The 23,313-nt window shown below is 38.1% G+C and overlaps 1 protein-coding gene across 1 annotated transcript; it reads left to right on the forward strand.

Moving 5' to 3' along the window:
* The first annotated feature begins 1,461 nt into the window (after positions 1 to 1,461).
* LOC117810388 lies at positions 1,462 to 16,841 on the forward strand. The gene is made up of 15 exons (XM_034680209.1): positions 1,462 to 1,638; positions 2,186 to 2,341; positions 4,414 to 4,604; positions 5,468 to 5,572; positions 6,355 to 6,493; positions 7,121 to 7,271; positions 8,538 to 8,670; positions 9,033 to 9,185; positions 10,343 to 10,380; positions 10,519 to 10,548; positions 10,668 to 10,834; positions 12,896 to 13,494; positions 13,663 to 13,762; positions 14,916 to 15,186; positions 15,554 to 16,841. Exons 2-15 carry the CDS (start codon positions 2,210 to 2,212, stop codon positions 15,634 to 15,636), a joined length of 2,292 nt encoding a protein of 763 aa, XP_034536100.1. The 5' UTR covers positions 1,462 to 1,638; positions 2,186 to 2,209; the 3' UTR covers positions 15,637 to 16,841.
* The last annotated feature ends 6,472 nt before the right edge of the window (positions 16,842 to 23,313 follow it).

Raw genomic sequence — 23,313 nt, forward strand, 5'->3', positions numbered from 1 at the left:
TCCCTGTTTATAGATCTGTTCTGTTTTGTTTCTTCTCTGTTTGTCTTTTACAAAATTATTCTGTTGTTATCTCACCAAAACAAAGTAATGTACACTTAAATGCGGCATTTTTTCAATTAAACTAAGACAGATTACTTTGAGAGATCTTAAGAGATTTATACACTGAGGTTGTTTTTAAATCCAGTATTGAACAGCTTAACTGATTTTGTGTAACAGAAAATCTGTCTTAACTTTTGAGTCAAAAAAATACATTCTTTGTGTAGCTCTATTTATTCATCTTGTCACTGACATAACTGAGCTAACTGATGGAGCAGTAATAACATGTTCAATCCTGACTCCTGCAGTCACATGCCAAAGTGTTCTTGGGCAAGACACTGAACCCCAAAATGCTCCCGGTGGCACGGTCAAGGCCTGGGATGTGTGAATGTGCATGAATGAGATTAGCTACTACTGATGGCCCCTTACTATAGCAGCCTCTGCTACCTGTGTGTTAATGGGTGAATGTGACGAGAAGTGCAAAAGCCCTTTGAGTCACCAGAAAGATTAGAAAAGCACTATACAAGCACAAGTCCATTTACCATTTGTTTCATAACTGTTGTCAAAACCCAATCTGGTTGCCCTGCTCTTTGGCACTCTTGCATCACTTCCTGTTGAGCAGATCCCTGAGTCTCATTTGGCCTCTTTAGGGAACATTACAAATGTACAGATAACATGTTGCCAAAGTATGTTTTGATGAAATAAGAAGTCAAAAAACATTTCATAGGTTTTTCTAAAAGGAACTATAAGGAAGATTTGAAGGAGAAGAGTCATTGTTTGTATCTCAAGAAGCTTTAATTTTTCTCTGTCCCCTGACAGATTATTATTTTATTTTATTTTCAGGTAGCAGAGGAGCCAAGGTTTAACCAGATTCAGAACCCAACCACACAATGTTTAATGCCTATGAATTTTATCAACGTTGTTTTAAAGACATGGTGAAAAATTGCAAAAAATAAACCTGGTGTCTGTTTTAAAACAACATTTGTACAACATGAGTGTACTGTACTGTGACGTGAGAAAACACAACTGTACAGTAATTATCTAAAGACTGTATAACCTCTAACTGCTTGTTACATATTACACATACCACACTTTCAACTTTTCCGATGCGTCATTTTTCGTTCAATGTCTTCTTCTTTGTGTTGCAACATTTTGCTTCACCAATGATTCATAATATAAATAATAATATAAAATACAGAGAGATGCGATAGTGAGCATTGCCTTAGTCCTCTAATGGTCTGATGTTCTCTGTAGTGTTCTTTTTAAAGATGTTCACACGGCACATCGCTTGTTTTTTCTGGTAGTTATTTGTTAGTTTATTTTGTTGTTGTTTGGTTACCATCTGTAATGTTCTGTGTGCTCTCATGCTAACCGCTTGTCTTTATGCTTGTGTCTATTTTAACCTCACCCTGTGAATTATCTCGTACATATTTGAGGCGTCACAAATTGTACAGACCCCACAGCACCCTAATCATCTCTCTCACATTTTTTTCATAGACAATAACTCTGTGACTCCATAACTACCTTGTTGCACCACAATCCCCTTTGACAGACGTCACACAGCACCCTTCTTTCAGAAAGTGTCAGCACTCATAATGCTCGGTAGGTCTGAAAATGGGACGATTGTATAATAGTACGTGTGAATGACATGAAGGTAAGGTTGTACGTGTATCTTATGAGTCTTTGCTGTAGTATAACATGATGTCTGTTCATTGATGCTGTGCTCTGTATCACTGAAAGAAGCTACTTTAAAACCCAACAATGAGCCCTTTACCCTCTCTTGACTGTTGATAGAATTAACAGCAAGTCTGCCTCTTGAAAAACTTTCCGACACAGAGGGGAAGAAAGCCTCAGAGTTTGTTCACATTTAGGAGACATTTCTGTAATTTGTATAACTGGGATGTGTCTGTTTATCTTATTTGTCTTCATGTTGACCTTAAGTTTTGCATGTTATTCTAATGTCAATGTTTTTTAGGTTTTTGTTTTAATTCTGAGTCTATAATTAGAAGCATTTTATTGTATTAATTGTGTTGTTGTTGATTTTATATGCCTGTAAATACTTTATTCATATGTTTTAAATGATTAAAATAGGCATAAGTTACAAATACAGAGCCCTGCATGACCTGACTTCTGTTTGTATTTCCTAAAGGTCCTGACTGACTGAGGAGCTGAGATGCTGCAGAGATTCAGACTGAGCAGCCTGCTGCGGGGCCTGACTCTGCTCCTGTTAGGCACGGCCTGCCAGGCCTCCTCTCTGGGGCTGACTGTCCATGTGGTGCCCCTGATAAGCGATGGAGGAGAAAAGGTGGGAGTGTTTCCTCTCATCTAAAAACCTCTATAAGACTTCAAATTTAAACTTGCATGCACTGTAAGATACTTGTTCTCTCACATTTCTGTTATTCAGTCAGGTTTTGTGTCATATTAAGAGACAGCATGAAAATAAAGAAAGCTTCCATCATCAAATGTAAAGCTATAAGTTAACAAGTTTTTACCGATTGAAACAAGGAAATTCACAGGTATCTTTAAAAATTCCCTCTGAGTTTTTATTCCTCTTCAAACCCTAGATAACTTACACTAACCTTTGAATTTCAAAGAAGGGAGTGGGATTAATTACCCTTTTATTTTTAATCTCCTGGAGGAAAAAGGATCCACTCATTAGGTGACACATTTCACACATTAAATGAAAGTTAAAAGGCTTACTGTCTTTGCCTTATTTGCATGAGATGTAACATTTAAGGGCTCTAATTTAGAAACATAAAATGAGTATTTTTCATTGAGCAAGATTTCATGTGGGCTAATAATTCTTTATCAAACAGCTATTCTAGCCCAATTGTCACTGCAGACTGCTTTAAGTACCTCAGACTCACAAAGGATAAAAATAAGAGACAACCAGCCAAGTGTGAAGTCAGACTCAGTGTCTGTTTCTAAACTATTGTTCAACACATCCTGCTCCTGTTTGTCTCTTCAACACTCTCACTGTCACAAACCGTGTCAAGCCCACACGCAGAACCAATTCTGCTGCTAAGCTGATCGGTCTCCTCGCCCAAATCTCTCCAAGCTCAATCGTGAGGCCATCATTAGAGACTTAAGCCCAGGAAACCACACAACTAGTCAATCACCACCTGAATGTGCCGCCCTGTGGGTACAGGTGCAGATCCTTGTTTTGTCAAAGTCTCTGTGCTTGCAGCCACAATACTTAAAAACTGAGTTTCTGACTAAAGAAACTGAAAGTGTTGATATAAAGTCGTCTTTGCTCGTCATCGTTGTGTGGTTGTGTTTTGTTTGTTTGTGGCTGTGTGATGATGTGTATTCAGTGTAATCATGATGTTTCACTATCATGTGTAAAAGAAACAGGAGAACTGTGGTATCCAAGTGTCATTGTAGTCTAACTAATCAAACACAGACAGAAGTATATCAAAAGGCAGGTAATCTTAGCCTCCAGTATTCAATCCAACAATCAATGTATTTATAGAAAACACAAAGAGCCCCTAAAGATATAAAATATGCCACAGATAATGGAAAACCATGACCTACTTAAAACTCAATTTTGATTGTTTGTTGTAACCTGTTTTTGTTGAGGGATCACCAAACCAAAACAATGTTGCTGGGTGATGCTTACCACAGAACCGTAGAGGAGCATCATGAGTTTAGTTTGCACTCTAAACCAGTTTAGCTTTCAGGTCGAGGACGTGAAGTCTTTCAGGACTTCAGCTTGTTATCACTTATGCTCGGTCTGCCTGGTTAAGGAACACTTTGCTTTGTGCCTAAACATTATGATGAAGATATGATGTGCAGTAAAAACTTTTTGATGTGTTCATTATAGCTATAATGCACTGCACAGTTCCCATTCTGCTGCTGTTCAGTAAGTTTTACACACAGCATGTTTTTAATATGTTGTCTGTCTTAAATCCAAAATGTTGCTAGCTTCTCTTTTTCACAACAAGATCTCTGTCGACCACATTTCCTCACTGTTTCCTCTTTCCTCACACATTGTGTTAGCTAACTTGCAGCTGCCAACAAATTGACATCATTGAATTTTAGTGACTTTACAGACTTTCTAGTGCCGCCCAGTATCCTACTATAATAACCTGTATTCTTTGTATACATAGCAATTTCCCTGTGCCTAAAATACTCAGCCGTTTGGCTTTTTAAGCTGTTGGTTTGTTTGTTTGTTTTTGTTGTGTTTGTGACGGTAGTCCAGTTTCGGTTTGCTTCCTCCTGCGCTACACAATGATTACTGTAAATGTTTTAAAGAGGACAGACTGTTCTTACCCTACAGGTTCCTGAGCTGTGGCTGAATTGCTCGGTCTTAAATCAGTCTCTGCTTACTGAAGGGTGTTTTGTCATTGTACTATGTTCTCTCTTTTCTTCCTGCAGGTACGTGCTCATTTCAGTGCCATTGCTCCTGGTCCTTGTCAAGATGTGTCAGGACTCTGTGCTGCAGGAGAGGACTGCCTGGTCCACAAAACATCTTTACCCTTCACCGGCACCAAACCAGAGTCAGGCTGGTGTGTCCGCCAGTGGCAGAAAACTGTGCCCAGTAATTATAAATCCACCATCAATTTAGGGTATGTAACCTGTACATGCTTTACTGTGACCTTTGACCTTTAGCAACTGAAATCTTTCCTTACAATTTCTCCTGTTACCTCTTTTCTTGTTATTCTCTTCTTTTATGTATTGGTTCTTTCTGTTTGAGGATGTTATTCATGCAGGTACATTCAGGAAAAGTGTAAAATCTAAATATAACTTTTGTGAGTTTGCAGAAATTGCAATCTTGGTTTGATCATTATTTATGCAGGTTGCATAGCTGCCATCTGTGAGCAGATAAAAACTTGGCAGTTGGAATGGAAACTATTTTAGTTTTAATGCATAATTAATACATGAGGAAATACAGCATTGATCTTTGCACTCAAAATACGAAACACTCAAAACACTGCAGATTAAAGGGTCTTCACTTTGTTCAGGTTATCAGAGGGAAATTTGTGTTGCAGACATCACTGGATAAATTAATATCAGCACTTGGAATAAATGAGACATGAAGTCTTTTGTATTTCCACGTTGTTGTTCTGAAACATGGAGGGAAAGTATCAGTGTTTCATTAAAAAAAAGCTTTGTTATACCTCAGGGTTTTTTAAATGTCACTCTGTTTGATCAGTGTCTCCAAACTTGCTCTGCTCATTTCTTTATTTCTTTGATATTCTTGCGTTAATCCAGCCTTTGAGCATGATGTGCTTTGTAAGGCCTGAATGCAAAGAGCTGCGTGTGTCGTCCAAGCTTCTTTTTCTCTTTGATCAATACTGGTTTGGATAAGTGGATTTTTTGAGGGGTTACTTGAAATGGTGATTTATCTCAGGCTACCTTTACATAGGACCAATAGGAATTTCACTTTTTTTCAGTTCCACTAATACACAGATTTTTCCTGATTGTGTAGGCCTGACACAGAAGTTTATGTGTCAATAAAAGCAGCACCAATGGTTCGGGCAAACAGTGGGAGACTCAACCAGCCTGCCTATGTTGGTCTACTTCCTCCACTAAGGTAAATTACTCCAACACATACTCATTCAAATCACAAACTAATTGGTTCAGTCTCTGTCCTGCCTTTTTTTGTAAAACAGAAATGGGAACTTCATTTGTTTGTATTGCAAATTGTGCTGTTAACAATATTATGGATTTCCATATGTGTATATTGGAGGTACAGTGTGACATTAATGCAAAAATAAAAACTGATAGCTTTTTTTTTTTTAAAGGAGCGATGAGAAAACAAAAGAGTTTTCATCTTATCAGAAGGTTTGACATTTTGAGAACAAAAGCACTTTTTAAAAAAACAGAAGTTTACAAAGTGCTTTGACAATCAGGCAAAACATGAAACTCAGGCAGCAAAAGAGCCCAAACAGCAAGGCCAGACACAGCAAGACAAGACAATTCGAAGGTACAGTCAAATATAAGTTTGACCAAGTTATTGTGTGTTGCCAAAAATAACTTCTGTATATGTGATGACTGAAACTCTAGAGGCTGCACAGTCAGCAAGGATTCTCTACCAGCAGCAGCCGACTAATAAGAGCCAACAACAAGACTTTTCTTCCTCGTCAGCACTAGGTTCAAGCAATCAGAAGAGACTGCAGGAAGATACCGATCTTTGCAGGAAATAGCCACCAGCCCCCAACCTATTGCCGCAATACTGCACACTCAGTTTTCGGATGCACTGATTTGTCCCTATCTACTTTCTTTCTCTCCTTTGTCCTGGTATTGGTTGTGATCTGAGGTGCTGATAATCTCTCTGTTTCTGTTTCTGTCTCTGTGTGTGTGTGATGTGTTCAGGGCTCGCGTGAACTGCCCTCATCACTTCCATTTGTCTGTGAAAGACCCGGACGGCGACAGGGTGCAGTGTCGCTTTGCTCGTCCAGACCAGGAAGAGTGTGTTGACTGCCCTCAGCACTCATTCATAGAGCTGGATGAGGTGAGTCCAACGTACACAATAACAGAACAATAATTATCTGTGAGTTTGAGGCAAATTATGAACAAGTTGCATTTTTGAGGGCAGTGGAACTAATATTCTTTTTAAGATGTTTATTGCATCTTAAATTTATCATGAGCAGCTGCTTTAAAAACAGAAACCTCTGCGTCATCTCCTGAAGATGATCTGATGTTTTTAGTCATGTGTTATAAACAATGGTGAAAGAAGTACTGAAATCCTTTACACATAAAAATATCAACACTGCTGTGTAAAATCATTTTTGCATTTAAATGTTACTGAAGTCAAAGCAGATTTAGCAACATGTAAAGGTAGGCCTACTTTTTTCAAATAAAAATCTCCAGCACAGTCTTCCTACAGTACATTTGTGGGTAAGTGTACTTAGTAACTTAAAGCCACTGAATGGAAAAACGCCTTCAAGCTAGTTTAGGCAGGGGACAAGCTGAGGAGTCAAAGCCCTGTGGACGCTTTGCAAACTAAATTAAAAGAATAGATCTCAGAGTTGTCCATTGTTACTTTGAATAACCTAAAATCCCCTTCCTGGACTGGTTCCTCATTGAAGTAATTTCTGCTCACTGAGAATGTCCCGTCTGGTTGTTTCTCTTCCATCAGAAAGCCTGCATGTTGAAATTCAATGGAGAAGCAGCAGCAGGACAGTATTTCATCTACCTGATGGCAGAGGACCTGATTCCTGTTCCCCCATCAATCCGATTCACCGACAACACACCCCTCAGCTCCGTCCCTGTGCATCTGTCTCTTACTGGTGAGTCTGTCCATCAGATATGACAGCGTTAATGCTGACTGTGTGGCAACAAAGGTTAATTTATAGAGTAGGAACAACTAACTAACATATCAGCTTTTATGTAAGAGATAATATATGGTGAGCAAACTTGTATCAGTGGATTTGAACACCTGACAGGGTGAGCAGGACCCTGACACAGAGGTTTTTTTTTTATCTCTCTTCTTGGTTTTCCCACAGTAAACAAGCAAACATCAAATGAATAGGACTTCTTTCATGGCATTGCTTTTTATACTTAGTCCTCTAGAGCAGGGGTTCCCAAACTGTTCAGCCGGCAACCCCCAAAATATAGGTACCATAGACTTATGACCCCACTGTTCCTCAAAGTGGTTAAATGTTACTTCATAATTCAAAATGAGTTTACCTACATGTACAGGGAGGTGTGTTTCCTGTGCTGCTGTGAATGAACCTGCTGCTACTGAGCCTTTTGTTAAGTAACTCTTAGCTAACTCTAACTTTAGGAGAAATCTGGCAACAAAGAAAGGCAGAAAACTAATGAAATGTACTTATTTGCAGGGGTTTATTTCAAATGTAACTACTATTTTTGTCTTTATTTCTACAATAATGGGTAAAATAAGCAAATTTAGATTACTTAAAAAGAAAAAAAAAATCTGGAAGACATCTCGCGACCCCCCCCCATTGGTGTCTCGTGACCCCTCAGGGGGTCCCGACCCACACTTTGGGAACCTCTGCTCTAGAGTCTGTTATTAGAGCTGTATCCCTATGGTCTGTTCTTCACAGCAATGGTCTGCTATCAAAAACTAACAGGCTAACAGGCTATGAAATGTTGGTATGTAATGACCAACCAAATATCTCTTAAGCCTAAAAAACAGAACTCTTAGTCCAAGAAACTAAATTTAGAAGAAATGAAAAGGTGCTTTGAGCTTGTTGTCTTCAATCTTCAATCAAAGTTTAAGCAAATTTGGCCGCTGATTTTTAAAAACAGCTATTTAATAAAGGCATACATTTTAGGAATTTACCATTTTTCTTTTCTTTGACTTATTTCAAAGCTGCATAACTATCTTGTTAAAACATTTACACATTAACTGGAATATGACAGAAGGACCTTTCCTTATTTTAAATACTGCCTCTCGAGCAAGAAGATGAAATATTAACTCCCCAGCATTATTAGGATGCAGGTCCCTGCAATGAAAAGGACCAACTTTTTACAAAGGTATCAGGGGAAAGATCTTGTAATGAAAGGCAGATTTTCTCTCTCCTTCTTTTCAGTGGAGGAGTCGACGACCAGCTGCAGTGACGAACCCGTGGCAAAAGGTGTGAACCCCAGAGAGGACACCACGTTGTTTGTACTGCCGTACCATCAGGTGAAATTCGATATCAACTATGAGTCAAAGTCGGAAAGGTTTGTGTCTTCATTTTAATGATCAATTTTGACTGACAGTTTTTTGTTTTTTTTACTATATATAGCGCCGTCAAGATTTGCATTTACAAAACCAAGGCGGTAGAGCATGTCATGTTGGCACTTCAGTGTTCCACAGTTTATAGGCCTACATTATTGTTGAGTGACTCGTTCCCATTCAGTCATGAAGACAATAAAGTGCTTAATTTACAGCTCTCAGGTGTCTTTGAAACGCTGAAGAGTGAATAAGATCTAATAAGACTCATTAAATAATTATCTTGCAGGGATGTACAGTCTTATTATATAAACTGTCTATAAATACAGTCATAGAAGTGTAAATTAAAGGTTTCTTTCTATATTTGCAGTGTTTCAGAGGTAGCAGTGGTTGGTCCACCTGAACTCTTCAGGGCTGGGGTTAAATCAATCGGCCCTCTGGTGTCGATGACGATGGCCTGGGTCCGCTCTGAAAACACGCTCGCTCGCCTTTTGCCCATCTGCTTTGCTGTGAATACAAGGAGGTAGGATGTTATGTGATACTAAAGTGATAAGATCAAAACTCTATGCCAGGATACAGAGGGGATTATTCAGAACATTTTATATTTGAATCCCATGAGTGTTCTTTAATAAATACATATTTACTTTGTTTATAATAAAGTAAATACTATGTTATTGGTTATGGTTATCAGCCCTGATAATATGCTTAAAATGGTGCTTAAAATTCTAACGTAAAGTGTTCCACTTAGGTGGAAATTGAACTGATGTGCTACAGAAAACCCATAGTCGACATTTTTGTTTTCATGACAGGGAAATATAGCCAATCTATCATGCTATCTATGCTAATATACCTGCTACTAACTACTCACATGACTAAAAAAAATGATGCACTACATAAAAGACAACCTCTTCTAATTTGAAAAGGGGAAATCACAAATGATACAGTTACAGTGTTTGAAGAACTAAACTAACAAATCTCCAGGGTTCATGAGTTCAACCAGATTTCTCTGAGATGTTTTCAATGTTTCTGCAAAACAGAGAACACTAAGGGAAGCTATTATCACATTCATTTCAACATATATGACTTTAAACAAATCTCCATCTTATACATGTATACACAAAATGTGTACTCAGTAGCAGTACTACTTGTTGCTTTCACTTTCCTCTCATTATGTGCACATTAAACAAATGCACAGACTCATAAGGATTCGCATGATGTACATGTGACATGTCAGAGCATGAAACTACATGGTCTCATGGTTGCCCTGCAGGTGAAGACACATACCAAACTCCTTTTATCAGTTTTAGCAGCAGACTTTTGTCTAACGTCATACAGCTCTCTGTCATTTTTAGACTACAGTAGAAGCACTTTATAGTGATTGTTTGCTGTTAGACCTGTTTACAATGTAAGGCAAAGTTGTCATACTGAACATCTTAAGATGTTTCTAACACAAAGATATAAATTGATTAAAATGTGCCAAATGTTAAGAAAACTCCAAGGCATTCTCTTTTTAAACTTCCTCTTTAATTTCAGACTTTTTTCTTTTCTCATTTTAATGTCATCTTGTGTCCCTTTCTGAAAAGCAGCTCAAACACTCTTATTGTGGGTCAAGGAGTGCTCCTACCCCTGCATTTGTTGATTTGCATGACATGCTCTGATTTGCTCTTCTTGTCTTTCCAGTTTACAATCAGAGCCCAAATGTGTGTGGGTGTACCAAAGTAAGACTTACAGATTACTACACTGGTCACAATAATGCACTTTATGCTTCATTGCAACACAAAATACAACACATTTAAACTCACACCAGGTTTTATTTCATAAATGTAATGACTGAATTGTGCCTTTTTATCTTTCAGGAGAGATGAGGACGCTACCTGTTGGAACAGGTTGAGAAAACATTGAATTTTTTATTTTTTTATTTTGTGATTGAAAGTTTGATTACTCTAAATATGACCAAGTATAAGAATGTATTAAAAATGTAAGATTTGTCGCTGTTTGCTGGCAGAGCTGAAGTGTGGAAAGACAGAAATGACTCTGGTTCTCCCTGTCACCTCCCTGGATAACATCAACCTGACTGAACTGCAGCTCAACAGCCCCACCTGTCCCGTTTCATACAACAGCACACACCTGACTGCAACAATCTCCTTGACTGGCTGCGGCACCAAGATTGTGGTAACATGCTCCACCTTTCTTTATTTGTTTTGATTGTGACACACTGACATTTTTTACCTCCTCACTCTTTCTTTTATTAACATACAGAAACATTTTTAAAAGGCTAAAACTTTTTTCAACACACCATCTAAACTGTTCGGAATTTTGAGTTCTCATTGTTTGGGCTCTGTACTCTAGCTCACTAACTTTCAAGGAGAACAATGACTATCATGTTGAAATGATGAACTGTGAATATTTTAAGGATAATTTGTGGTGCTCTTGTGTATGGGAACATAAACTGTATCTTTAAAGAAAATGTAGCCTATTTGTTTCAAAAGAAAACCAATGTGGACATGCCATAAATAGCTAATAGCTAGTCTGGTGACAAAACAGATGACAAAATCAGGTCTCTATTCAACTGACTTATTTTTTCAGCAAACAGTTTCCTAATAAATTCATGGTTTCAATCACTAGTTTCAAGTCTTCATAAATAACAATAATGATAATAATAATAATAAACTTTATTTATATAGCACTTTTCTTAACAAGGTTACAAAGTGCTTCGCAACAAAAAAGCAGAGAATAACAAAGCACAAAAAACGGTGCAAACAGAGGGAAAAAAAGACAGAAGCAAAACAAGACATCTGAATGCAGAGCAAGTTCAAGAATTAGGGGTGAGAAATACCTTCTTTTATAAAAATGTTTTCAGTGAGGATTTAAAAGCGGTCAAGTTTGTGGACTGTCTTATTGTCAGTGGCAGGGAGTTCCACAAACTTGGAGCTCTGATTGAAAAAGCCCGGTCACCTTTTGTTTTAAGGCGGGATCTAGGCACAACCAGCAGAGATGCAACCACAGACCTAAGGGGCCACCCGGGCACATAGGGGGTTAAAAGGTTGCTTAAATAGTTTGAGGCCTGTCCATTTAACATTTTAAAAGTAATCAATAAGATCTTAAAATCGACACGATAAAAAACTGGCAGCCAATGTAAGCTGGCGAGGACAGGAGTGATGTGTTGATATTTTGCTGTGCCTGTTAAAATCCGAGCGGCTGCATTTTGGACTAGTTGAAGTCTGTGGAGGGAGCTCTGACTGATACCTGTTAAAAGTGCATTACAATAATCTAGACGAGAAAAAATAAAAGCATGGATGACTTTGGACAGATCCGAGGGGGAAAGGAAAGATCTTATTTTGGAGATTTGTTTGAGGTGGAAAAAATAGGATTTAACAGTATTTTTTGTGTGTGAGTGTCAAAGCAAAGATCTGTGTCAAATGTCACTCCTAAATTTTTTACCTTCATTGTGATGTTATTGCAGAGGGGACCGAGTTTGTTATGGAGAAGGGTGGTAGAGTTAGAGAGACCAAAAATGATGATTTCTGATTTGTCAGGGTTAAGCTTTAAAAAGTTATTGGACATCCAGTTTGTGATGTCTGTGAGGCAATTGAGTAAATCATCAAGGCTGTCCGGATTATTGTGTTGGAGGGGAACATACAGCTGTGTGTCATCAGCGTATGAATGAAAGGAGACTCCATGTTTCTGAATGATCTGACTGAGGGGTAGCATGTAAATACAGCATGATTCACATTTTAAAAATGATGAGTATGAGATGCTTTATGACGTGGGTACCTGTGACAGAAAACCTGCTTCCACAGTGACCTTTCAATCAGGATAGAAGCATATCAGTGCATATCCACTCTGTTATCCAAACATGCTCAGCAAAAATGCTGCCTTTGGAGCTTCCTAAATGTAGTCCACCAACCAACGGGTGACATCATGGCTGCTAAAATCATATTTAGATTGTGAATTGCTTGGATTTGTAGCCAGTCGCAATTGGACACTTATGGAACTGCAGTTTTGTGTACCTCCACATTGGTTTAATTTTTCAACCCCAAGGCTACTGTTTGTTTTGAACACACTTCAGGTGAAACAGTCTCGAAACTCTTGAGTGGAGAGGACACTAAAATACTGCTTTTCAGTCTGCTGTTAAGTTTCTTGTGTAATTCAGATTTACTTTGTATTGACAGATTATTCAACTGACTATCACTTATGACTCTACTCTTTGGTATGCTCTCCTTTCTTTCGCAGCACTCTGGTTCAGAGCTGGTTTACACCAACACATTGCAAAGTGTGCACCCTTACACTCTGGTCAGACGTACACCCTCCCTCCTCCTCCCTCTGGCTTGCCGTATCCCTGGAGCCCAGGCAAAGGGACCACAGTACCAGATTGCCATGCCCACAGAGGAAGAGACCTTTGGTGCTGTGGATTTTTGGATAGAGTTTTACCTTCCCGGAAAAGGGCCTTTGGCAAAATTCACAAGCAAGGCCAAATTCCGACGCCTTCAAATGGCTCCAAAACGAGTGCGTCGGGAACTGGAACCACTATCAGAGGGAATCGCCTCATCCATCACCACCTCTAGCATCTCCACCAATTACACATCCTCCACCAGCGCCCCTATCAGTCCCTTCACCAGCAACCCTAACAGTGCCTCAACCAGCTACATTTATAACACCACAGCCAACTCCACTGACGCAACTACCCCCTTACCTGCCGGGGCCAGGGTTAAGGTGATAGACCTCCATGTGATGTCCAACTGCAGCATAGCACGAGCTGAGATGTTAGTCAGTGACTGCATTGAGTCTGAGACGGAGGACTTTACAGTATCCAAACCGATCCTGTCGCAAGGGTCAGTGACTTAACAGTGCTTTCCTGTAATAGTTTGAGGTTGCTATCTTGAACAGAACAGATATAATGTAAAATAGTCTGATTGAAATGTTGACTGTCTCAACTTCTGTACATTTCCTCTACATTTGGAGCATATCTTATACATTTAATAGTTCTCTTTTTTTTCCAGGTGTACAGCTTCAAACAGCACATTGGAGGTTATTACAACAGAAACCAACACCAGGATTTACCGCCTTGATTTGAGCAGTGTGGAATCCAAAGGAACAACTGTACGTACTATCTTAAATCACACATGTACATTCAAGTTTCTGAGTTCTCCTCCTCTGGAAATGTTTCAGAATTTCCCATGGCATGAATATAAACTCATCTTAATTACAGCAGTTATGTGCAGACTTTGTGGTGAATAGCATTTGCATCTTTAAAGCAGACACTTTCGTAGAGACCACACTCCTTTTCACAAGCGTATGTAAACTATAGTCCTGATTAATTAGTTGTGACAAATTTCTATATTTCAACTGCTCTTAAGGGACTATAATTGGCTATTTTCAGTTTGTCTTGCTCATTAGGTCAGACAGTAATATGTTAAGAACTGATGGATGACTTGCTGATATTTGTGTATATATGTTGTGGTCCTGAAGGATAAGTCTGTTAACTTTTATTTCTATCTTCACATAAGGGAAAATAAAAACATAGTTCCTCAAGTATCTGCTTGAGGCTGGCTCCAAAGCTCAAGTAGACCCCATCAGAGTCTGTACTCAAATGCCCATTTTTACAGCAGTAATAAACATGTCCACAGCCTGGTACAAAAAGGAGTTTTGGTCTCTATATTTCATTTTCTTTATTTGTAACAACTGCACAGATTATTTTCATAACTCATCCATTTTGATGATATTAAGGCTAAGAGTTCATCATTATAAGGTATGTTGACTAACAATTTGGCACATTTTTGTTGTTTGCTAAGCGACTTGGCTATGGCATCTGATCCACCTCTTTGCCAGTTTCTAGATTAACTTCAAGTTAATTAGAGTCAGCATTTTCAAGATTACGACTGCCATCTTTGGGCTTCTTAATGCCCCTTTAGAAAACAAATGGGTGATATCAGTGAGACCATGTCGATGTTTTGTACAGTCATAGTAGCAGGTTATCAAGTGCTTGCGTTGGTTTTGAGCTCAAAACACTGCTGAGATCCACACAGCGATGCTAGCATGGTTAAGTTTGTTAAGGATTAAACCGTTCCTGGATTCCCACTTCTAAATTTTCTTCTAACAATTCTAAATGTACATGTGTGTACTGTGCTCTTTTAACCAATCAATGTCTTTAAAAAAGTTTAAGGGATGTTGATAGGTTGTGATATCATTCAAACTGTCCAAACAACTTGCTTCTTTCTATTTATTGTACATCAATTTGCTTTCTGTTTTGCAGATGTTTGTCCGGTGTAAAGTCAACCTGTGTATCGCCACACTGCCCTCCCAGAAGTGTCCTAATATGTGCACCCGCTCCTTTTCTTTTAAAAATTTGGTGGGCAGTGTGTTTTCCAAAAGCTACACCGTCACCTCAGGGCCTGTTAGCCTTGTAGTCACCACTCCTGCACCAAAAGTTTCAACCGCCCAAACTACTGCAGCTACTACTTTAAAAAGCACAACTACGACTTTAGCTTTGACAACCACGGCTGCCCAGAACACCACCTCACATGGTAAGATGCTTTCTTCCAAACCAATGAAACACCCCACTGTCCTGTGAATGTCACTGGATTGAATTAAACAGAACATAATCCAAATTGTATTTAATTATTTTCTCTGTAAGGTTTATTTTATTGGTGAGAAAATACTGAGCACTGGTTCATATCAAGCTGTTTGATATCAGTCTGACTGCTTAGCAGGCTGGAGGCACTTGTCCAAATTTGGAGCATGTAAAATTTGTATTTTAGCTTACACATTAAACTCTTTTTTGTATTAAAATTTGATTTCAGGTTACATTTGAATGTCTTAAAATGTATTGACATGTGTATAAATTTAACTGTATATGCAACTCTGTGACCTCCCCTCTTTTTCTTTCTGCAGCTCCAGAACAGACCTCAGCCGTGGCAGCAGGAGTGATTTTGACATGTATCAGCATTTATCTACAAACCGTCTTCCTTTACTGAACACACTGCTGGATGATGATGTGTCAGAAAATGATACACTACATTTGCCTGTTTGGGACATTTGAGTGTTGAAGCCCACACATAACTGCAGAGTATGTTTTCTTTTTACCTTTTTTAACAAATTAATAAAGCAGATAAACGAGAGAGCAAACTATGACTGCCAACTCTGTAAGGATTGCTTAGCTTAATGAACATTAAATGTTTCTTTAAACTGCAGCTCATCCCCACTGTAGTGTTAGGATACTAAATGATGAGGCCCAGATAAGGGGTCATCCAAAAATCACAAAAGAGTCTCTAAAATTGGGCTTAGCTTTGGGTCTGGCTTACACTTAAAACCCTTAATACAGGGAAACTGTGCTTATGACTGTTTGAGGTGCATTCCTCTTTTCTCTAAATTTAAAACATCTATTTTTTTATTAAAGATATAATGTCTGTACTATTTCACTGTGCAAATATAGTTATATGTTGTATTTATCAGTTTTATTATAGAGCTGTACAGGCTGATAGCCAGCTATTTTAAGAATTAACAAATGCTAACATACACAATGAGATGGACACACTCTGTTTGGACAAAGTCATATGTTTTAGCATTATTATTTATTGACATTGTATTTTTCCCCCTCAATTTACCTTCATAAATGATATTTATAGAATGAATGGCACTGCTGCTACTTATAATAACTCATCATTGGATTTTAGATAAATTATGATTTAAGAACACTCTTATTTTTAAGTCCATGGCTTACCCTGTAATTTTGCAATTAATTTGTGAAGAGATTTCATCAGAGGTCAAATGTAGTTATGTTTGCTCTGGCTATAGCTTCTATGTCAGTGTTGTATGGGTGTATGGTATTCATATGAAAAGGCAGTGAGACAGACTGACTTTTTGTAAAGTGAGGTTTGTATGGTCAGTGCTCAGAACTCCTCAAAGTCCTGCCCTAACCCTCTATTTATGGTAACACAAAACATTGAAGTAAGATTGTTTTATACATCTCTACTTTTTAAACAAGCACTTAAATGAAGGTTTGACACCTGTATTGTGTCAAAAAAAAATTGTAATTTTCAAAGTTGGTTGTAAACACATATTAATTTAATTCACATTCTGACAACTAAACCCTGAATTGACACTGTATGATGGGAAATATGAACTGTACAATGAAAAAATGAAAAGGAATATATCGAAAAATAAATGAAATCTTAATTTATTTTGAGGTTTTGTTTCCATGTGTACAGGGTAACTAAATGCATATTTGAGTTGACGGCTCTGTTTATCATAGTGAAGGTAAAATCTGAAATGTCACAGGCTTAGAGACCTGACATGACCCTTAGTTCACCATTTAAATTGTACTGAAAATGTCACAATTATGATGGATATCCAAATTTTACGAGAATATCAGAATCCGAATCAGCTTTATGGGCCAGGTATGTGTATACTGATAAGCAATTTGACTCTGATTAACTCTGCTCTCTACGTACAAGCATTTAAACTAAAATACTAAAGTAATCTCCAAGCCAGCATTAACCGTTAAATATTAAACCATGGTCTAGAAGCCTACATATAATAACGGTGCAGTGATGAGAAGTGCTAAGGATGCCGAAATAAACATGAATACAAAATGTGTAATCATGTGGATGGGTTAATTCACATGAGGTAGATAATTCTAGATTCTTTTTTTATGAAATGTGAGCGTAGATTCATGTCAGATGGGGGGATGACATGATGAAATGTGTGCCCATACAATGAAGATGAGGATCATTTTATAGGAGGGTGTCGTGTCTTAGGTTTGTTTTGCCACTCTATGACTGTTAAGAGTTCATCAGAGCGACTGCTTGTATAAACTTTGATTTGTGAGATCAGTGCTCTACCATAGGGTAAAGGTTTCAACAGTTTGTGTCCGGTGTACAGAAGGGTCTGGACAATTGATGGTTTATTTCATTTCATTTCATTTATTTGTTTATTGAGTTGGGACATTGCACATTAATCAACATTAATGCATTGAGCATCAATGTAAATGCGCCGGACTTAGCACAGATGCTAAATTTCATCCATAGTCCCAAGGCAGGTACCTACACAACACATACACAGTAAGACTTTAAAACCTCAGAGCTACAAATCATACCATAGACAATTCCAAAGAAAAAACACATGCAGAAAAATCAAGATCAACAAAACACAGGCAGACAAATCAAGACTAACAAAGCACAGGCAGACAAAATCAAAACTAACAAAACGCAGGCAGACTAAATCAAGACTAACAAAACACAGGCAGACAAAATCAAGACTAACAAACGCAGACAGACAAAATCAAGACTAACAAAACACAGGCAGACAAAATCAAGACTAACAAACGCAGACAGACAATATCAAGACTAACAAACGCAGACAGACAAAATCAAGACTAACAAAACACAGGCAGACAAAATCAGAACTTACAAAGCACAGGCAGACAAAATCAAGACTAACAAAACACAGGCAGACAAAATCAGAACTTACAAAGCACAGGCAGACAATATCAAGACTAACAAACGCAGACAGACAAAATCAAGACTAACAAAACACAGGCAGACAAAATCAAGACTAACAAAACACAGGCAGACAATATCAAGACTAACAAACGCAGACAGACAAAATCAAGACTAACAAAACACAGGCAGACAAAATCAGAACTTACAAAGCACAGGCAGACAAAATCAAGACTAACAAAACACAGGCAGACAATATCAAGACTAACAAACGCAGACAGACAAAATCAAGACTAACAAAACACAGGCAGACAAAATCAAGACTAACAAAACACAGGCAGACAATATCAAGACTAACAAACGCAGACAGACAAAATCAAGACTAACAAAACACAGGCAGACAAAATCAAGACTAACAAAACACAGGCAGACAAAATCAAGACTAACAAAACACAGGCAGACAATATCAAGACTAACAAACGCAGACAGACAAAATCAAGACTAACAAAACACAGGCAGACAAAATCAGAACTTACAAAGCACAGGCAGACAAAATCAAGACTAACAAAACACAGGCAGACAATATCAAGACTAACAAAACACAGGCAGACAAAATCAAAACTAACAAAGCACAGGCAGACAAAATCAAGACTAACAAAGCACAGGCAGACAAAATCAAAACTAACAAAGCACAGGCAGACAAAATCAAGACTAACAAAACACAGGCAGACAAAATCAAAACTAACAAAACACAGGCAGACAAAATCAAGACTAACAAAACACAGGCAGACAAAATCAAGACTAACAAAACACAGGCAGACAAAATCAAGACTAACAAAACACAGGCAGACAAAATCAAAACTAACAAAACACAGGCAGACAAAATCAAAACTAACAAAACACAGGCAGACAAAATCAAGACTAACAAAACACAGGCAGACAAAATCAAAACTAACAAAACACAGGCAGACAAAATCAAGACTAACAAAACACAGGCAGACAAAATCAAGACTAACAAAACACAGGCAGACAAAATCAAGACTAACAAAACACAGGCAGACAAAATCAAGACTAACAAAACACAGGCAGACAAAATCAAAACTAACAAAACACAGGCAGACAAAATCAAGACTAACAAAACACAGGCAGACAAAATCAAAACTAACAAAACACAGGCAGACAATATCAAGACTAACAAACGCAGACAGACAAAATCAAGACTAACAAAACACAGGCAGACAAAATCAAAACTAACAAAACACAGGCAGACAAAATCAAGACTAACAAAACTCAGGCAGACAAATCAAGACTAACAAATGCAGACAGACAATATCAAGACTAACAAACGCAGACAGACAAAATCAAGACTAACAAAACACAGGCAGACAATATCAAGACTAACAAACACAGGCAGACAAAATCAAGACTAACAAAACACAGGCAGACAAATCAAGACTAACAAATGCAGACAGACAATATCAAGACTAACAAACGCAGACAGACAAAATCAAGACTAACAAAACACAGGCAGACAATATCAAGACTAACAAACGCAGACAGACAAAATCAAGAATAACAAAACACAGGCAGACAAAATCAAGACTAACAAAACTCAGGCAGACAAATCAAGACTAACAAATGCAGACAGACAATATCAAGACTAACAAACGCAGACAGACAAAATCAAGACTAACACAACTCAGGCAGACAAATCAAGACTAACAAACGCAGACAGACAATATCAAGACTAACAAAACTCAGGCAGACAATATCAACACAACAACAGGGTTAAAAAGTTAAGAAGTCCGGCAAAGCACCAGGCCCGGATGGACTAAGTAGCGAGTTCTACAAAGAGTTCAGTAATATATTAATTGATCCTCTTGTGAACATGCTCAATGACTCTTTCAAAAAGGGCATATTACCGCAGTCCCTGCGGGAGGCAGATATCTCTTTAATCTTTAAAAAAGGTAAAGATCCTGAAGACTGTGCATCCTACAGGCCTATCTCGCTGTTAAATGTAGACCTTAAAACTCTCTCTAAAATACTAGCAACACGATTGGAGGGTTTGCTTCCTTCTATTATTAATGAAGACCAAACCGGTTTCATTAAACGTCGCTATTCATATAATAACATGCGCAGATTAGTTAACACGATTCAATTTTTTCAACAGTCATCCCTGAGCCGTTTGGTGGTCTCTCTTGATGCGGAGAAAGCATTCGAATTGCCCTATCTGTTCTGCATGTTGGAGAAATTTGGTTTTAATGAGAGTTTTGTTAGTTGGATAAAACTTCTCTATAACAATCCCCTATCTGCAGTGCTCACCAATGGCATGTGATCTCCCAACTTTCCCATCTCACGAGGTACAAGGCAAGGCTGCCCTCTATCGCCTCTGCTATTCGCCCTAGCAATAGAGCCGCTGGCGGAAGCTGTCAGGTCAAATAAAAACATACATGGCCTCACAGTGGCAGGCAGGCAACACAAGATCACTCTATACGCGGACGATGTTCTGGTCTTCCTAACTAAACCTGAAATATCCGTTCCCTCCCTTATAGAAACGATTAACAAATTTAGCGCCTTTTCCGGGTATAGAATCAATTTTAGTAAGTCTGAAGTTATGCCTCTGGGCAGTCTTAAACAAAAACCCCAGACTCTAACACCCTTTCCCTTTAGATGGTCGCCAGATGGTTTTGTATATCTAGGAATACATATAACACCTACTTTTGAACAAATATACAAGGCAAATTTTACCCCCCTTTTTGATCGCATCAGACTGGACTTGGAGAGGTGGAACGCCCTGCCAGTTTCCTGGCTGGGTCGAGTAGCCCTCCTTAAAATGAACATCCTTCCTAGACTACTCTACCCAATCCAAATGATTCCAGTGATATTTCCACACAAGGCCGTCCTGCAATTAAAAAGCTGGTTTAGCTCCTTTATATGGGCTAAAAAGAAGCCACGTCTCAAAATAGCCACGCTATGTTTGTCGTCGGCCGAAGGAGGTCTAGACCTCCCAGACATCCGAAAATACCAGCTCAGTGCTCATCTACGAATAGTTGCCGACTGGACACATAATAAAACCCCCTCCCTCTGGTTTGATATTGAAAGTTCAATGTCTAAATACCCCTTAGAAAACCTTTTATTTAATAAAAAATCTAGACATTTGAAATTAGCCTGTACTAACCCGGTTACAATCTCTACAGTGAAGGCATGGCATGCTATCAGAAAATTGGAGGGACGATCCAGGTTCACATCTGTCTTCACTCCAATATGCGACAATCCTGATTTTCCACCTGGAATAGTGAATAAAAAATGTTTTGGCTCCTGGGCAGAGAGAGGCATAACTTATCTGTCTAAGTTGCTGGAGGGCTCCATTTTCATGTCTTTTGCTCAGCTGCAGGAAAAGTACAATATTCAACAACAAGATTTTTTCCGATATTTGCAGTTGAGGAATTTTGTCAGGAAAGACACCTCAATACTCCAGTGTCAAAACATTTCAAACTGTGAGAGGCAGCTGTTCTTAAAAGACACTAGCTCTACTAGTTCCTTTTATACTATACTTAAACAATGACACTAAAAGTACGTCATATTTAAAAAGCACATGGGAAAGAGAACTCAATGTTAATATCACAGATTATAACTGGAAGGATGCTTGGAAGAATGCAAAAACACTGAGTGTATGTAACAGAGTGAAGGCAGTTCAATTAATGATATTGCACAGAGCTCATATATCTCCTTCCCATCGCCATAAATTTAACCCAAACTCATCCCCACAATGTCAAAAATGTAAGACAGAAACCGGTAGTCTCACACACTGCCTATGGTCATGTAGAAAAATCCAGCGGTTCTGGCAGGTCATAGAACAAGAAATTAACAAGATCCTACATATTGATACAGAAGGTGGACCATTGTCATTACTTCTAGGTATACCTAATGTTACTGTTACTGATAAATATAAGAGGAAACTTTATAAGATGTTAACTTTCTGTGCCAGATAATGTATTCTTTTAAACTGGATCACAGATAGGGTCCCTTCTAAAGTACAATGGCACAGAGTTATACTTGAATATGTCCCGCTGGACTACCTAACATGTAAATTACATTCCAGAGACGATGTTTTCCGTAGAACATGGGAACCCTTCCTGATATATATTGGGCTAAATGTTTCCACTATTCTTACAAGAGGCTTTGTGCTATAGACACAACTTTTTAATATCATCACTATTATTATTATTATTATTTTATTCTATTTATCCCCTTATTACTATTATATTTCTTTTTCCTCTATCTTTGCACTTCTGCAATGTACATTGTGAACCCTGTTTCTGACGCCTGTATTAACTTAACCTGAATGCTAACCATGATATATATATGTGAGCCAAATGTATATGTTTTGTTTGTTTAAAAAATCTAATAAATATATTTATAAAAAATAAAAAATAAAAAAGTTAAAAAGATCAATCAACAAAAAGCCCCGGGAAGAGGCATCAGATTTAGGATCAGCATTTAGGTATGGGTACCTGTCTGATTTGTTTTTAACCAATGTTTGAGGGTTATTTTAAAGAGTGAGTATTTGTCACATTTTCTGATGTGTTTTAGTCCTATGCCTTGGTACACTATAGTCCCCTCTGGTTGGAGCTCTAGTTCTCCTTTCTTTTTTCTGAATGAAGTCACTCAGTGGTGGGGGGGGGGCAAGACCGTTTAAAACTTTAAAAATGAGACAAATGTCCATGAAAATTGGTAATTATCCAGGTCAAGAATATTAAACTTTTTAAAACATTACAATAATGACATCACTCCGATTCTATCTTCCCTACATTGGCTTCCAGTTAAATTTGGGATTCATTTTAAGGTTCTTGTTTTTGTGTATAGAGCTCTGCATGGTCAGACTCCTGAATATATCGCCAACCTGCTCCACCCCTACCTTACCAGGAGGTCACTCCGGTCTTCTGACCAGGGCTTGCTGGTTGTCCCTCGAGCTCGTCTAAGGACAAAAGATGACCGTGCTTTTGAAGTGGTGGCACAAACATTGTGGAACGCTCTTCCTGTAAATATTCGTTCAGCTGTCTCTGTTGTCCCTTTTAAAAAAACTCTTAGACACATTTATTTAAACAGGCCTTCGTCTTACCTTGTACAGACTAACGTTTTAATGATGCTATTGTCTGTTTCTTTAACTGTTTTATGATTTCATTTTAATGTTTTATGATTTTATTTTAATTT

Source organism: Notolabrus celidotus, chromosome 3 (assembly GCF_009762535.1).
Source record: "Notolabrus celidotus isolate fNotCel1 chromosome 3, fNotCel1.pri, whole genome shotgun sequence".
Taxonomy (NCBI): domain Eukaryota; kingdom Metazoa; phylum Chordata; class Actinopteri; order Labriformes; family Labridae; genus Notolabrus; species Notolabrus celidotus.